This window comes from Lynx canadensis, chromosome D1 (genome assembly GCF_007474595.2).
Source record: "Lynx canadensis isolate LIC74 chromosome D1, mLynCan4.pri.v2, whole genome shotgun sequence".
NCBI lineage: Eukaryota > Metazoa > Chordata > Mammalia > Carnivora > Felidae > Lynx > Lynx canadensis.
In genome coordinates, this window is record NC_044312.2 from 64,774,064 (window position 1) to 64,792,307 (window position 18,244).

The 18,244-nt window shown below is 41.5% G+C and overlaps 2 protein-coding genes across 2 annotated transcripts; one reads left to right on the forward strand and one right to left on the reverse strand.

Moving 5' to 3' along the window:
• Window positions 1-5,386: 5,386 nt before the first annotated feature.
• On the reverse strand, window positions 5,387-13,559 carry OVCH2 (ovochymase 2). The gene is made up of 7 exons (XM_030333167.1): window positions 13,472-13,559; window positions 11,288-11,397; window positions 9,546-9,637; window positions 7,177-7,349; window positions 6,711-6,806; window positions 6,317-6,468; window positions 5,387-5,688 (listed from the first exon to the last, which is right to left on the reverse strand). The coding sequence occupies exons 1-7, from the start codon at window positions 13,557-13,559 to the stop codon at window positions 5,479-5,481; spliced, it is 921 nt and encodes a 306-aa protein (XP_030189027.1). The 3' UTR covers window positions 5,387-5,478.
• Window positions 13,560-14,850: 1,291 nt separating this feature from the next.
• Window positions 14,851-18,244, forward strand: LOC115526317 (olfactory receptor 481-like). Its single transcript, XM_030333758.1, has 2 exons — window positions 14,851-14,875; window positions 17,538-18,244. Exons 1-2 carry the CDS (start codon window positions 14,851-14,853, stop codon window positions 18,242-18,244), a joined length of 732 nt encoding a protein of 243 aa, XP_030189618.1.

Sequence of the window (18,244 nt, forward strand, 5' to 3'; positions counted from 1 at the left end):
GCTACGAATCAAATGCTGAATAAACTCCGTATCCTGATATTCAAAAACCTCTGTACTGTTAACTCAGCTCCTCTTCCACTACCCTTCCCAATACAGCTCTGACTCGAGGCCAGCCAGTCTCTCAGCCTGTTCTACACTAACTCCTCTGTGCTTGCTCTGTTCCCTCTGCATGGAAGGCTTGATGTTTGAGGTCTTATTGGCATTGACTTTTGTTAGCCATTACTTACAAAGTGTTTTGTTAGCAGTTTAATTAATAAGGAAGAAATGCTTGTTTCTAGAAGGGACCAGGTACTGATTAAACCAGTTACCAGATCCAGATGGAGACAGCCCTTCAACAGAGTAAAGTGCACAGCTGCCATCTAGTGGTGTATGTGGGTAGTTACAGGGAAAATAGGCTAGTCTGTTACTCAACACGTATATATCAAAGAACTTTGTATGCTGGGTACCAGGGAATAGATCTGATTAAAACAAAACAAAACACAAAACCTCTGCCCTCATGGTGTTTATGTTAGGTCTTCTGTGGAGATACCAGATCAAAGTTGAGGGTAACCAAGGTCAGTACCTTTATTAGGTAGTGTTTGGGGGCTTGAAAAACCCAGTCACAGTTGGCCATGTTGCTATAGTATTCAGGATAGTGAAGACTCTGTATGAGGCCTTCTTCAAAAAGGACAGTAAGGGAACTGCAACCTGAATCTGAAACACAAGGGAAAACGTCCTAACAATGGCATCACTCAAGCCAAGAGGAATCAATCCTCTGTGTGCTTCCACCTGTCTCCCACAAATGGCTCATCAGCTGACTCCTCAGGCAGAGCTAATAAGAAGGAAGGTGTCTGTGCATTGATTCTCCAGAACTCGTTCAGCCCTCTCAGCTCACTTGGGTATGTGATCAGCACGAGTCAGCAGGACGGGAGAAGGAGCACCTTCATGGCCTCTCACCTGCCTTGTGGCCCCCTCCGTGATGGAACCAAACAGACCCTGTTGGGGAGCTCCCTGCCCCTCACTTCATCCCTGCGGGGCCTCAACTTCTCTAAAAGGCCTGGGTAGTACGTGATATAAGCAAATGGTTTTACCAGGAAGGTAGTTTGGTTTTAGAGCTTTATAGGTGAGATTAAACCCAGCTGCATGATCTGTGGCATCAGAGACGAAGTTCAGCCGTACAGAGTTGGAGCCAATAAGAACTGATGAAGGGAGGCTTTCTCCACAGAACTTCCCTGGAATGTAAGAATCAAGAGTCTTTGTTCAGAGTCTAGAAAACAGCATCCGTTAAGAGACTTCAGGAGAACTGGCCTTGAACTGGATTTGTCAAGACAGTATAGGGTTATCTAAACCAGGGTTTCTCAACCTCGGTACTGCTGATATTTTTTAACTGGAACATTCTTCGTGTTCAGGCTGTCCTGTGCATTTATCGGATGTTTTGTGGCATCTCTGGCCATACTCATCAGATGCCAGTAATACTGTCTCTAGTCATGACAACGAAAAATGCTTGAGACATTGCCAAATATCTCCTGGGGGCAAAATCTCCTATTAAGAACCACAGAAATGCTCCCCTGTTTCTGTTTCTTGCCTAAATAATCTTTGTTTCCTGCTCATGGTTATCCATCGGTATTTTCCTTCTTAGCTGGGTGATGCAGTAAAGGTCATTTTCATGCCTACGAAAGCAGCATTCTGCCTGAGAGGTCCTGCAGTATGTCTATATTTTACCCCTGACGGGCCCCAGACCCGGCAAATAAATCTAGGAAGTCTGGTTCCATGGGAAGCAGATGGAGCCAATGAAGTGTTCTGTGGCCTTGCAACCACCACACAGGCTCACATCAGTTCCCTTCCTGTCAATTCTGAGTCTGAAACTTGCAGACAGAAAGTGTGGTATTTACAGATGCCTCAGTGCCAGACAGCCTGCAGCCCGGCCCCATTAAGTCCTCGCAGCACGACATCCATTTGACAATGTCAGCATCCACTCACCAAGAAGTCTGTCTTCTAAGGAATATATCGAGAGGTAAGTGTGGTGACAAGACTCTGCATCAAAGTGGGAAACATTGAGCAGCACATGCATCTTCTCTGGTGCCAGCAGGATCCAGACACACAGCCTGCAGGCAGATACATTAAGAGGGAGTTATTTCGAGACAGAAAGTGTCCAGTTAGTGGGCACAGCCAGACTGGAGGTGGGGGCTGGGGGAAGAGTGGCAGGGAGGCTACTCACTGCTTGCTCTCATAATACAGGTAGGGGCTTTCTGGGAAGTGCAGCTCCCCCTGAGACTCACGGAGCACACGATCCCGCTCACTGCATGAGGCTGGGAAAGAGAGCCACGAGAATCAGGGTAACGGTGGTGACTGGCCACAATAGTCCTCTCCTTCTAGAACCTGTACAGAAGTGCCTGGTTCTTCATGATGCATGGTTCCTCTCTTGTCAAATATTTCTCTGCCGTGGCTTCTGTGATGCCTTACTCTTTTTTGTTCTTTTTAGATCCTGCTTAACCTTGAGATTCAATGATTCCTTCTGCTTCACTCCATCATAACTTGCTTCTATAAATACACGTATTTCCCGGTTCTATCCTTAGCTTTCTTTTTTTTTCAAAAATTTTTAGTGTTTATTTAATTTGGAGAGGAGGGAGAGAGACAAAGTGCAAGTGGGGGAGGAGCAGAGAGAGAGAGAGGGAGACACAGAATCCGAAGCAGGCTCCAGGCTCTGAGCCATCAGCACAGAGCCCGATGTGGGGCTCAAACTCACAAACTGTGAAATCATGACCTGAGCCAAAGTCGGACACTTAACGGACTGAGCCACCCAGGCGCCCCTCTATCCTTCTCTTTTTACACGAGCCCTCTGACTAGTCTCATCCATACTCTGAGTTTCAACTGTTATTCTACACTTCTGAACTTCAGACCTTGTTTTTCAACCATCTCCTAGATATCCCCTTAACATGCTACAGATGGTCTGCAAAAAACTTGCTTCCACTTCTGATTCGATTACTTTTAGGTGCCCTTTGCTTCGTTTCTCAGGCTCAGAACTTTGGTACCATCCTTGGTTCCTCCCTGTCTCCCCCCCCCCCCCCCCCTTCATCTAAGTGACTGCCAGGTGCCAATTCTTCCTGTTTCCATTCCCATCCTTTCATTCCCTGGCCATTGCCCTAAGCCTCTAGAACTAATGTGTAATCTCATAAGTCCACCTTGAATGATTTCCCCTCCATCCTATCCCCTATGTGCTGTTCTTATACCGCCAGAGTACTGCTCTAATCTATTTAATTAATCAACTTCCTATTACTCAGTAAATCCAAACTTTTTTTTGACAGGCATCCAAAATTTCTACAAATTGGTCTCCATTTATTTTCTAATCTCCCTCACTTCAGCTGCTCTGACTGACATGCTGGTCTCTTACCCCAACATTTTCCTATCTCCGTCTTTTAGCATCCATCTTTCGACAAAGAGGATTCCTTGAGCTGCAGTATTTTTCTTTATCTGTATCCCATTTCCACCTGACAACATTCTACTGGTTCTTTGTGGTTTTGTTGTTTGTTTGTTTGTTTGTTTGTTTGTTGTGATTCAGCTTAAAATGCATCTGTGTTCCAAAGCCTCCTCTGGCTTTTTCCCCCCAGCCACTTACTCCTGCAGCTCTCAAGGTACTCTTTTTCCTGAAACTATCTTTGTATTTAGTTCCACAGACTCACAGACACACACTGAATATTTGAGCCAAAGGTGCCTTAGAGACTATCTGATCCAGACATTTTTTTTTAACCATTTATTTATTCTTGAGAGAAAGAGCGCGTGCGCAAAGTGGAGGAGGGGCAAAGAGAGAGGGAGACACGAAATGCGAAGCAGGCTCTAGGCTTTGAGCTGTCAGCACAGAGCCTGATGCGGGGCTAGAACTCACAAACTGCAAAACATGACCTGAGCTGAAGTGGGACACTTAACCGACTGTGTCACCCAAGCGCTCCCAGATTCTTTTCTTTATGGACAAGGAAACTGAGGTCCAGAGGTAGGAAGGAGCTTTCCCAAAGTCACAGAGCAGCTTCATTGAAGACTTGGCAATGTGGGGGAGAGTCCCCTGTACACATGAGGACACTTTCGGGGTAAGGCGTGTAGCTTAGTGACCATCTGCACCACCTCACCTCCCGCTCCCTCTCGAGTGTCTGATCTAAAGCTAGGATTCGGCAAGTGTTGGCTGAGTTGAGATGGAGGGCTTGAAGAAGTGAAATGGGAGAGAATCCAGAGCTCCTTCTGGGTGATGGGCTGCCCTGACTGGCAGGGAATGGCTGTGGGTGCCCCAAGTGTGGGTAGCTTTCTACCTAGTGAGCAGAGAGAGCTCTTCCTAAGACTTTCGATTACAAAAGGAACTTATATTCAGAAATACTAGATATTAATTCCTGCTCCCGGTGGAGCAGGCTGTAAGAAATACCCACCTCTGGAGCTCTTCCTCCGCTTCCCTGGGAAAGACAAAGAAGCGTGCTATTCAAGGTTTGTGGTATCCTAAACAATATTTCAACAAGTTAGCATTTCCCTGGCTCAAAAGTGCAGGCATTTTTAAGTCACTATGCAACTAATGAAAATCTGATCTCTGGAAAGAACAGAAGGCGTAATTTGACAAAACAGGAACGTGGTCTTGGTGTTTTAATGAAATTTCACTCTCTTTATTAAGTGCGCTAATCAGGCCATGATTAGCTGGGAGGTTACACAGAGGAAGAGGTTATCTGGTCTACTTCTCCCATTGTTGATGAGAAGGGATGCTGGAGATGAGAATAAGTGGCCCGCAACCAAAAAAGAGTTACTGGGGTAGCTACCACTTGAGCTGAGGGCTTGAATGCCTGCCACTGTACACTTGATAACAAACCCAAGTTCTTACCAAATGAATTTTAATTAACTCCTTTGGGACATATTGAAGCTGGAAGCTACTAGTTAGAAAACAATTACGTTGGATGTGGAGGCAGAACCGAAGTTTCAATTAACTCCCTGATCAGTCTAGTAGAAGGTGTTTATAGACCCTGATCTTTTCAGACGTATGGTACCCAGATCTGTGCCTGGCCTTCTCAACCACAGCATCACTCACATTTTGGGTTGGACCATTCTTTGTCATGGGTCTGTTCTGTGCATTATAGGATGCTTAGCAACATCCATACCTCCTTCCCACTAGGTGGGTGGCACCCCCACGTTGTGACAACCAAAAACCAATGCAGACATTGTCCTCTGGGGAGCAAAATTTCTCTATAGCTTGATAAATCTTGCTAACACAGTTGAGAAGTAAATGGTGAAAATACATCTCTAGCTGACTGTTTCAACTAAAGGCAATTTGACAAAGTCTAGGATGAATGGATTCACCTTTCTTTATATATTTGTATGCTGTACAGCACACCATATTTTACTCTTGTTTTAAATTTCATAAATGTCACAATTCTTATGTACTACACTAAAAACAGAAGCAAGCCTGTCTGCTCAGTGGTCCTGTCTTGCCTAGACTCTGCTGACGCTCTCTCTGGCCCTAGCTTCTTGACCTTATGTGCTGGGTTTATTACCAATTTGGATGTGTTTGTGGATCCAGGGAAGCACTTTTCTAAGATCTGTGAAGATCCCAGGGGATCCTTGGTTATCTTCCTGCATGTTGTTTCTCCAGCCTCGGCCACAGCCCAAACCCCAAGAAGTCACACCAGCCAGAGTCCAAGCCCCCTTCTTATTCTGGCACATGAGGGAACCTCCTGAATCTCCCTGCAGGGGGAAAAGCCTCCATTACCATCATTATCAGTGTCTGTGCTCACTCTTTCCCCCCAAGAATATGCTAAAGGAGGATCAATGATATTTCTTCACTTCTAATAACTTGGACTCGGTGGCCAGGAGAACAGCCAAGCACAATTCATATTAAATCTTCAAATATCATTAGGGCCTATCAATTCCACCTCTTTCTTCCCCATCCTTCCCCTTCCACCCTTTCTTCCATCTCCTATCTCATCCTGCAGACTCAGAGAAGTCTTGCCCAGTAGTGAAACTGATCCCAGATCTTGGTCAGCGGGAGGAATGGAAGGAAAGTGATTATCCACTAGATGGAAACTTCTAAGTAGGAAAACCCCAGCCATCCTTCAGCTGTAGAGAACCCTAAGCTCACTGATGGCACTATCTCTGTTAGTTGGTCTTTTGGAAAAAGGAGAAGACCTCCTCTGAATTCACACTCTCCAGTAAAAACAGATTGTAAAAACTGTCACTTTATTTCAACTTGACCTCCCTTGCCACCCCTGACAAGAATCCAGTTTTGCCTGTAGCCTTCTTTCAGCCCCTCACCTGATGGCAAAGCTGAGGGAAGCCCAGCCAGGGACCTTTCAGCCTGACCACTCCCACCTACCTGACATGCATCTCTCCCTCCATCTGGGAAACCTGTGCAGAGAAAGGTCTGCCCACTGATGGGTTTCTTTAGGGTTAACAAAGCTGCCACACACTCTTCCTGGGTCAAAATGGGCAGGTTCACATCCTGTAATACCTGCGAGACAACGCCATCTAGAAAACACAGAGATGAGAGCCCCAGTGAGGCACTCTCGCACTTCCTCAATTGAAGATGCTACATTCAGGTTTGTGTCCTTTGGAAAGACCTGAATTTCTATGTTCAATGAATATTCTCTTTTGAAATGCTTACACCATTGTTGTTGTTTTTTAAAATAGATTAAAAACAACTGTATTTTCTAATTACCCACCAGGAAGTTCTGACATCTGATTAAGAGAAGTGGCATACAAGTTCTTACCTTCAGCTGAGCGGCCCCAGCCTGCAGTTGTACAAATAAATCCAGCCTCAAATTCTTCCTTTGGCTCTGGAAGACACATTGGGCCCACAAACTGGCCTGAAGAAAAGAGCAGGACAGGGTTTGTCTCATCCACGGAGGAGAGGACACCCTAAGCCACTCACCATTTGGTATGTAGGTGGTTCCCCAAAGACCTTGTGAGAGTTGTGATATCTATGCCTCGCACCTCCAGGGGCCACTTATCAGACAAAGAAAGACTCTCTCCTGAATCCACATAATCCTATATTTGAAGCCATAAGCAAAAAGAGCTTCACATAGGGGACCCTCCACCTCAAATTCCTGTCTCAAAGTGCATGACCCAGAACTGTTGGACATATGCTACATAACATACGCTGTAGGAAATGTGCTATGGAACAGAAGTTATAGAGCACATGGGATAGACAATTCAGAGTGAAACTCTAATGTTTACCAAAATGGAAGGCGCCATCCATCTTCAAAAGAGCAATATCATAGTCCATTGGCTTCTTGATGGAGAAGTAGGGGTGTATGATGATGGTTTCAATGGTGAGGGTTTGCTCCCCTGGCTCTATATGACTCAAGTCATACTCTCCAGCAGTAACATTCAAAGTTGATGCGATATTTCTATGAAGAAGAAGCGGTAAAATGGCTGACTTTCATTTAGCCTCTGAGTATACTCGTAATGGTTGACAATCTGGCCTCTTTCAAATCACATGGATGGATGATATGAGTGTGAGGATACTGAACAGAGAAAGCGAGAATGATTCCATCACTACTAGTAAAAGTGCAAAAGTTCCCGACTTAAGTGGGAAACTAGTAAAGAGTGGCCTCAAATGGAGCCAATAATATGATAAATTGAATACTTTGCCATGTTATTCATTAAATGTCTAAAAATGCATTTATATTGTAACTCAGAGGTCTGAAGCTATAGTGGACTTTATTCAGCTACCCTAACTGGCTGGCCTGGCTTCAATAGCAGTGAGATTCTTTGAGAATTACTTGTGATTCCCCTAAGTATGCTGCTTTAATATCAGAGATCTAATGCTCAGTGTACATTGTGAAAGACGTAATAACACCAAAACTCTGGTATCTCAGCGAGTATGCACAGTTAAGGCTTTGGGACTGATGAACACAATGGGAAGTGAGGATCTTCTCCTTACATTCTTTATGTTTGTAATTTAGAGACATGGTGTGAGATGGGAAAGACCACTCTATTGCCATTCTTTCTGTAGCAAAGTTATCTAAAAGGAACTCGGTAGAATGCATTGAGTTGTATTAAGAACTTTGGGCTTACAGTCTTTGGGCACCCTTTATTCCCAGAAGTGATTTTTTTTTTATATAGAACTGAAAAGGTTGTAATTTTCTCCTGGTATACTCCCTCCAGCTCTTGGCTATATTGGGTACTTAACCTAATACACAGCATCTCTTTAGCCTAACCACCTGCCACACTACAGTGAAATTATCAATTAACTTTTCTTTAGACTATCAACTCTCTGTGGGCAGGAATTACATCTTACTTACCTTTGTATCTTGGTACCCACCAAAGTGTCTAATGCCAAGTGAATATCCAGGGGATGTTTGCTGACTTAAAATGAAAGAGGACAAATATGGGACTTGATTGCAGCCTAGTGACTACCCAGAGCACTAAAAACAATAGAACATTTAGAGCACACAGGAAAGTGGATAAAAGATGGAAGTTGTTAGACTGAAGCTCAGAGAGGCATGACCAGTAGAAAAGCGGACATGAGAGACTTCTTTACATTTTACTGGCCTCCCTTTGGTTTCCTCTATCAATTTTGTCTGAATCTTTAAATGCTGTAAGTTGATTTCAAAGGAAAAAAAATAGAACAACAATGACCTTTGCATTTGGGGGAGAACTGTTTTTACACTTTTGGAAAAGGAAGAAGAGAAGTTGGATCAAGAAGTGAGTTACTGGGGCGCCTGGGTGGCGCAGTCGGTTAAGCGTCCGACTTCAGCCAGGTCACGATCTTGCGGTCCGTGAGTTCGAGCCCCGCGTCGGGCTCTGGGCTGATGGCTCGGAGCCTGGAGCCTGTTTCCGATTCTGTGTCTCTCTCTCTCTCTGCCCCTCCCCCGTTCATGCTCTGTCTCTCTCTGTCCCAAAAATAAATAAACGTTGAAAAAAAAATTAAAAAAAAAAAAAGAAGTGAGTTACTGAAATATAAAGTTGCGTTCCAACAGCTGCAGTGAGCCCATGACTAAACATGGACAATGCTGGTCAGGGCCAGGGGATACCAGGGCATGGCTTTCTATTACTAATGTTTAATGTCAGCTCCTTTACAAGGACAGAAATCACAAATAAATCTTCCAAAAATGGGATCAGTATGATCAGACATGTGTTATAAAAGAAAAATACTGGTAGGAACAATATTTTCCAGAATACACATTTTGTATATAGACTGTATTGTATGAAACAAAGTCATAATTAGAAGCACTGGGTTCTTTTACCGATTTTTTAGGATGCATAATGAACCAGATTTTTTTTTTCTCACTGAAATGTAGGAGAGGCTTTTCACAAATGTATCTTTATGATCCTTTGTTTTCACTTGGATGTTATTCTTTAATTACTTCCAGTCATGTTTGAGTAAATAAAATTTTCTACTCCTGCAAAGAAAGTATGTTTTCTATCAAGTTAAGTACCCTCTGACAGTGTCACTTAGCCCTTTTTGTGTCATGCATTTAGGATGTTCCCATGCTAATGCATACATCACACATTTCCATGTTGTAATAGAGTTGTTGCTGCTGATTCCAAAGGAGAAGGTGGATAATCTGGCATTCATCCATGAACTAGGCCTTTCCTACCTGTTTGCAACACAGTGAGCAGCCGTAATCACCCACTGTGCAGAGATGATGGTTCCACCACAGATGTGCTTCTGCCTTCGTTTCAGAGACACCTGGATTACAAAGAGCTTAAGTGGGAGCAAGTCAATGCCCTGTGACCCCCCCACAAAACCTGGAGACTGAGCATATTCTGAAAAATAGGCCCAGATGTCTTATATACAAATATTAGAAGTTGTGGAGTGTGAAGGAGTAAAATCTGTCCCATTACAGCTCAGAAGGGTAGTGTTGGAACCAGAATACTTCCAACCCTGGTCTACAGAAGAGGTAGTTAATTTGAGATGGTTGGCTGTAAGAGTTTAGTAGAATTGGTAGTAAAATTGGTGGTATTTATTTGTTTGTTTATTTATTTATTTTCATAATACTGTTGGCCCAGACTGTTACCCTAATAATATGAACAATGCCTGTGAGTGAAGAGAAAGAAAGAAAAGTATAAGATATAGCAGAGTCCAGATGAAGAGGTTTGGGAGAAAAACAAGGTGAGGGCTAAGGTAATCTTTCGACACATGCTTCAATTCCTCCAAGCCTCTTAGAGAATAGTGTGTATCTACAATTTCCTCATGCTTTTACCTATTTGCTTTTAACTACCACTGCTTCAAGCCTATTTTTTAATCTGCCTCTACAAATTACTTGCTATCTTTGGTTTATCTTGTTCATGATATTTGATTTGACTCTAAAATGGGTACAAGTATATGCTGTTAATTCCATTGTCAAAATTAGAAAAAAATCAATTTATTAGAACTGTCTCTTTTTGACCAACAATTATTCAATAAACTATTAAAATGTTTAATACAGTGAAGAATAGTAAGTAAAAGGAAGTAAAACCACTGACTATGACTTGAATATGAACTTCTGAATTGATTAGTCAACTGATTGACCAGATAAGCAACTGATCAAATCGACTCTTCAATCAAGTCATTAATTCATCAGTTAATCAAATGACAATGCCTCAGCCGTTTAGTCAACCTACTGAGCACAAATTCAATCAACCAATCATTACTAAATAGCCACTTAGCAAAAATTGATGTGACTGACTTAAAGTAAAAGCAAGGGGCTATTGCTCACAAAATTAAGAGGCAAGAATACAACATGGCTCTCAGGGTAAAGAAAGCTGGGAGAATGTCAAAGACAATAAATGCAAACACTGTAGGCTAGAGACAGAAGCACAAAGGCATTTCTATGGCATGGGAAGACCAGGAAATTAGATTGAGAGAGAATTCTTAGGATATCAGCTTCTAAGGACATCCCTAAGATGTCCTATGGTATAGGTACAAATCTCCAAACAGAAATTAGACCTATGGATATGACAGCTTTGACTTTCCTGAGCATCTTTAACTATAACAATGTAACATATTTATTGACTAAGAAAATTGTTTTTTTTAATTGTAAACTCACGAGGTTTTTTTTTTTTTTTTTTTTTTTTTAGCTTATTGAAGTGCAATTTTTGTCTTAGGGGCTGAAAGTTTAGGATGGCATTTCCAATTTTTGGAGCAAGCCAATAGTGCATATGATTATTCTGAACACACATTTTCTGGAACTCGATGGATGGACATCTTGAGGGACTTGGATCCTGGCCCACACTCATGAGATATCTGGTTATGAGGTAGGCAGAATGGAGTTCACTGATGAGTAGCATGTGTTTCTGGGAGATCCAGTCCTGAGACAGCTCATAGTCTACCTGCCAGAGAATGTTCCCTGAGACTCACCTGCCAGGGGTAGGAACCCTTTTCCACTTGGCTTCCCCCAACAATGCGACTGAAAATGTTAAGGTAATTCCAAGGCTGTGCCTTCACCAAACTCTGCCCACAAGTGGGAGCTGGGAATGAGAGAAGACAAAAATTTAGTGGTTAGATAGCTCCTGGAAATGAGGGATACAGGAAACTTTACGGAGCAAGCAACTGTAGGACATTGAGCATGTAGAAATATTATAAAACGGCTTTATGTTAATTGTGAGATTTGCTTCAGCTTTTCTCACATAGAACGGGCACATTATGAAGACACCTATTTTTTTTAATACGGAGGTGAAGGGACTCAGAGGTAGATCTCCACTGGGTTAGCAGGACTATAGCCCCCTTGGTTTTGAGCAACCTGCCCTCTTAGAGGCTCCTTACAGCATTCTGTACTTCTATAGGATTTATCACATGCCATTATGGTTAATTTTACATCATTCAACCCAGCTAGGCTGTGGTCTTCTCAAATATAGGAGCTTAACCTTAGAAATATCTAAATTCAAAATATCTAGAACAGTTCATTACGCATAGAAGTTGCTCAGTTAAGTAGTGAAGTGGATGATGCCATATTCTGCCTTGGATTGTAATTGTGTGTACATCTTCTTTGCTCCACCCAGGAAACTCAGTGGAGACCATGGTCTATGCTGCCTGACACATTGTCAGATATTGGATTTAAATCTTTATGCAAGTGGAAAGTGGCAGGTTGTTCGAGAAGAGTGGGGTGGAGAGAAGATGTCCTGATTCACACACCACAGTGGTGTAAGGCTAGAAGGGTTGCCAGGTAATGGCAAAAAGAACTCTTTCCTTTTTGTGGAGAAGACTTTATCCCTGAAAAGGTTTCATTTACTTACTTAACCTCAATGTGTTTTTTGACTCCTCAATTAGCAGATGAGATAGATTAAAGATGTTTAGGACTCTCTGGTAATTCGAGGATGGTAATTCTGTCCCTTCTGCAGGTCATTCTTTTCAGCATGTTTTCAAGGAGAGCCTAGAAAGCCCTGCCTGATAATCACCCTGCTTCTTTACCTGGCTGAACCCTCTAATCCTTATTCCTCAACTTGGGCAACACCTCAGCTGAGAAGTCTTCCTTCGTTTCCTCAAGCTGTGGTAAGTATCTCTCCTGTATTGTGTAGTACACTTTCCTCCCCACTTTTATAGACTTTGCCATGCAGTATTGTGATAACGAGTTGTTTGTCTCTCTCATTGGACTATAAACCACATGAGGGAAAAAACCCTGTTTTATTCATCTCTGTATCTCCAAGGTTTTGCACAATTCCTAGCATACAGTAGACACTTAGAAAAGTTGGATGGATGAACAAATGTTTTTTCTTGAGAGCATATCCTTGAGAGCATAGCTATTTGGATTAACATGGTAAAATATACAAAGTTCTTTCAAATAACTTCTCATTTAATCCCCATTCAATGCCTGTGAATCAAGCACTATCGCCCCTGCATTACAGATGAGAAAGTGAAGAATCAAAGAAAATCACAGCTAATTAACAGCAAAGTATGGCTGTAATACCGAGCCTTTTTTGTTCTGAACCCAATGCAGGCATGACATTGAATCAAAAACTCATTTTCTAACTGTTTCAGTTGAATGGATCATAAGTAAATTAGACACAAAGTTGACTATTTCCTGAACTCGCTGAAGCAAAGACAGAAAACAGGATGATTCTTGGGGCTGGCACGACTCTGACTATAGAGAAGCCTGCCAAGAACTACTCTCACCTTATGGTACTTGAAGGAAAAAAAGATCATTCATAATGCACCACAGTAAATAGACTTCATATTTCCCAATAGGAGAATTTTCCAAAAGATTTCCAGTGCTTCCTAATAGATGCACCAATAGATGCTGATTTCCAGAATTTGCTCCATGAAAAAAGATGGGATTGTGGGATATGTCCAAATAAGTGAATCGTCCCAGTTTTCTCTCCAGATCAATGCATCTTGTTCAAATTGTATCCCGTGAATGTTTTATGCAGTTTCATATGCTGATTACAGGACAGAAGCTCAAAATAATTACATGAAAAACAATTAGATCTCCAAAATTTATATGCTTCTATTTTCCCAAAGGAATATTGAGTTGGGGTTGTGATGTCCATTGCCAGCAAAGGTTATTCCTTCAGACAAAGGCAGTGATAGTGTTTGTTTGGAACTTACCTTTGGGGAGAGAGAGAGTTGCAGATTTACATTGTTCCACACAGAGCATTCCAAGTAGTAAAATCAGCCTATTCTTGCTCAGAGGCATTTTGAGACTCAGAGTTTTTCCTTGAAAATTTAGAGAGATGAAAGAGCACCAAATAGAAAGCCTGTAAGACCAGCAATAAACCAGCTTAAAAGAAAGTTATTTATTAACCAAGACTTGAGTCATTCAACCATGTCCATACAATGTTTCTAAATGTGGTTTCTTGCAAAGATCTTCGCAAGATGTGGGGAGTCGACCACAGAAGCATAGTCTTGATCCAGCAATATTACATGTCCCATTACACCCACATCAATATGTTGCTTCCCCCGGAGTTTATTGGCTAGCCAAGTGGTTGGTGTCTAAGGTTTCATATGCAAACATTACTTGCTCCTTAGTGTATAGGTTACCACTTTCTACAAGAGGATTGAATATCAAAGTTGTCCTTATTTGCAAGGTTATACTACATGCTTGCAAACAACCCGTCAGAATATGCTAAAATATTTTTCTTTCTCTTATTTTCCAATTGTAAATGGGCGGTTATAGCTATGTGTTAGAGAAGGAGAGGGGAGGAGAGGAAAGATAATTTGATAGCACACTCAGGAACGAAGTCAAGCTACCAAACAGTCATTTGGGATACTGTCGATTGGGGCATTTGTGAATCTACATTTTCTCACCGTGTTTTATATTTGTAGAAGGCAAACACTAAATCGCTTTCACTTCTACACCTGGTAGATGATGTGGCACAGGAAAGTGGCTCTGATTATACACAAGTCTTCCTCTTCCTTGACTGAGTTCTTGGCACATCGTCAGTGTGTGAGAAACCCTTGTGGATCGGCCAGTGCCATGCGTGCCCACACGGGAATATGAGATTTTTTCTGTCAGCTTTTACAAATTAACTGCCCCAAAGAGCAAATGCCAAATCAGAAGGCTTTAACGTCCTTGTGACAAGTTTTGCCCTTGTACCACACAATTCTATAAAACTACATCACGTTCAAATAATATAAATGCAAAATGAAGGACACTCAAATCCCCAGAGACATTTCCACAAATACATTAATCCTGAAGCTGGAAAATTTTGGCTGTTGGTATGGGAATTGGTATCAACAATAAGAAGTAGTCAACCCATGTCTAAACTATAATCAAAATCTCAATCTTTTTTTTTTTTTTTTTTTTTGTACAAGTGATCTCTCAGGTCCTGTTATATTTTGTCACTCACTTTCCAGACCAATTTAATTTGACTAGGAATATGGCCTTCCTGACTTTAAATCATTATATTTTGTCTACTTATTGTGTGATACTAGTGTAAAAAATTGCAGGAAGACTTAGCCTGGGATGTGCCTGGGATGTGCCAGGGATGTGCCTGGGCGGACAGGCCTCAAGTAGGCATGGAGTCCCCATTAAACCATAGAGCGTTTGAGCTTTCAAACTAATGTCAGTTTCTAGTACCACAGAATAAAGAAATTGAAAATGAAAAATGAAATGAAAATGAAAATGAAAAAAGAAATCCAAAATGAAAAATGATGGGATTCCCCTTGCCATGTGAGAGTCGGGTGTTTTTGTTGACTGCCACACAGAAATGTGATGGGATCCTGCGTGTTCCTGCAGTTCAGAGGAAGACATTCCCTTTAAGCTCTTGTATCAACACATATCATAATTATCAGTGTTATCAACACAGTCTTTCCCAACATGAAGCTGGTCATTAAAAGTTTGGTAATCTAATCTCTTGAGAGTGTAAACTGTGACTCCTTGCTGTTAAAATCGTTAGGGAGATTGTATCAGGTTCTGGAACACTAAATTTCCATAAGGCCAGGCCCCCAAGCCTCCCAGAGTTCCAAGGATTATAATAATTGTACATTGTAGCTGCTTGCAGAAAGGGATATATTGAAGTGTTGTTGCTTGACACGGTAGTATAAAGTCAATTTTTCATCCACGAAACTGTTAAATCTTTTGGAGATAAAAATGTCTCTCTTGGGAATTCTGGGGCAAAATCTGTACCAAATATGGGTTTGGGGTTCAAAATACTGTCTTACACTGTCTTCCTCATCTGTAAACCTTCAATTTGAGAAAATGGCATCACAATTTATCCTGAACCAGTGATATAGAAGCAAGTGACAGAAATAAAGAGCAAAACTTATTTGGGAGGACATACTTTTAACCCAGGCTAGACAAGAGTAATGCAGACAAAACCCCACTAAAAAAAGATGTGTTCAAAATTTGAAATTATAAAAGAACAAACCCAGATGCAAACAGTAAAAAACAAGGTATGGTTGCAGACACATCAAAGAACATAATGAGCTAGTAGACAGTATAACATATTGGTTAATATTTTCGAAGGAATAAAAGAATAAGAAACCTCAGATGGGTTTTTGTTTTAGAAAAGACCACAACAATTTGAAAAAACAAACAAACAAAGAGATAATCTAGAAATAAAAAATATACCCAGAAAAAATAGATTAGATGGTAGATTATACATAACTAAAGAGAGAATTAATGAGCTGGAAGATAGATCTTAGGAATTACCCAGAATATCATATACTTACCTATGCAAAAAGATGAAAAAAATGAAAAAGTGCCATTTAGCATTATCTATCAGAATTTAAATTGGGCAAATCTTTTGACCCAGTAATTTCACTTCTTAGAGCATACCCAAGAGAACTACTGGTATATAAACATTGGCAGGGTATAGCTAAATAAATACTGATCAAACACTTAGAATGCTATGAATCATTACAAAGATTGAAGGAGATTAGTACATGCCCACAGGGAATTATCTAAAAAATATTTTTGAGTAAAAGGAAGCAATTTCAGAGCAATACAAACAGTAACATCACTCATGAAAAACCATATGGAAATCAGGAACAAGGAAGAGATTCTTGGCTATTCAAAGGGAGGACTGGGGTAGAGAAAAATATGGGGCAGGAAAAGGAAGAAGCATCTTCAATAACCGCATCTCTGTCTATTTAAGGAGTTCGAGGGGCACCTGGGTGGCGCAGTCGGTTGGGCGTCCGACTTCAGCCAGGTCACGATCTCGCGGTCCGTGAGTTCGAGCCCCGCGTCGGGCTCTGGGCTGATGGCTCGGAGCCTGGAGCCTGTTTCGGATTCTGTGTCTCCCTCTCTCTCTGCCCCTCCCCCATTCATGCTCTGTCTCTCTCTGTCCCAAAAATAAATAAAAAACGTTGAAAAAAAAATTAAAAAAAAAAAAGGAGTTCGAGATTTGGTGGGGGGATCTATATAATAAGTGGGAAATGCCAATGCTGCAATAAATCATGGGTCACTTTCACATGGAGCATTGTGGCTCTTCTGCAACTCCTCAGGAACTAACTGTGAGTCACAAGATAGTGTTTAAGAAAATAGTTCTAGGCTGCTTCTTAGAAATACCACGGATGACCAAAGGATAGCCCACATTAATTTTGTTGGTCCAAATCAAGTTTCAAAACAAATTTGATGTTTTCCATTGTTATATACAAATAATGAGAAGACTAAACGAAGCCCCTGAGACCTTTATGAACCTCAGACAGCATAATGGTGTAGGCATACATAAACGCACCTAATTTTCTCAGTCTCGTTGGATTTTCTCCCATTGGATTCTCAGTGGGATGTTGACAAACCTGTGCCTCTCTGACCTGAGGTAAAAGTTTTATATTCTAAATGGTCCTAAATCCTGCGTAAATAAATCCTGTCATACAGAGATGACTCCTAGAGTTTGTCTCTGTCATAATATTTGACCAGCCGGTAACAGTCATTCTTTGTTATTCATTTATTAATGTCCGTGCATTTGTAGCAGGAGCTACTAGTTGTTTATTTGAAATAGATTCTCAGTTATGAATTATTTGTTTACTGTTATCTATTGCTAAGTGTGTTAACATACAGCATCTCACTTAACACAGCAACCATGTGAGGCAAATATTATCTTAATTTTAAAAAAAAGGATATTGAGTCTCAGAAGGATTATATAATTTTCAAGGTCACCTGCCAGGTGGCAGACCTTAAATTTATCCCCAGAGCTTTTGGCTCTGAAGTCTTCTCTTATTTTCATTGCAGCAACAGTACATCACGCTTTTCCATATCATACTGGCACCCACATAGTTCAGCTTGGCTCTGATGTTGTCTTTGGACACACTTTGGACAACACTTTGGCTGAGTGTTTCCTGCTGGCTGCCATGGCCTATGATCACTATGTGGCCACCCACTCTCCACTTCTCTACTCTACACACATGTCTTCCAGAGTCTGTATCGTCTTATTGGCTGCTTCCTATCTGGGGGTGTGTGTGAATGCTTCATCATTTACTGGCTGTTTATTGAGCTTGACTTTCTGTGGACCAAATAAAATCAACCATGTCTTCTGTGACCTCCCACCACTAGGGAGGCTTTCTTGTACCCATATTTATGTTGCTGAAGTATCTCCTGCCATCTTAGGTGGGTCAATCATTGTAATCACATTGTTTATCATAGCTGTTTCATATCTATACATCCTGCACTTGGTCCTGAATATGCACCCCACTGAGGAAAGACACAAGGCCTTCTCTTTTTGTACTTCTCACCTCAGTGCAGCCACTTTGTTTTATGGCACAGTCACGTTTGTTTATGTCATACCGAAGTCAAGCCACTCATCTGACGATATTAAAGTGGTGTCTGTGTTCTATACAGTGGTGGTCCCCATGCTGAACCCCTTGATCTACAGTCTGAGAAACAAAGAGGTGAAAGAGGCAATGAGAAAATTGATGGCTAGAAAAAATAGGTCATTTTGA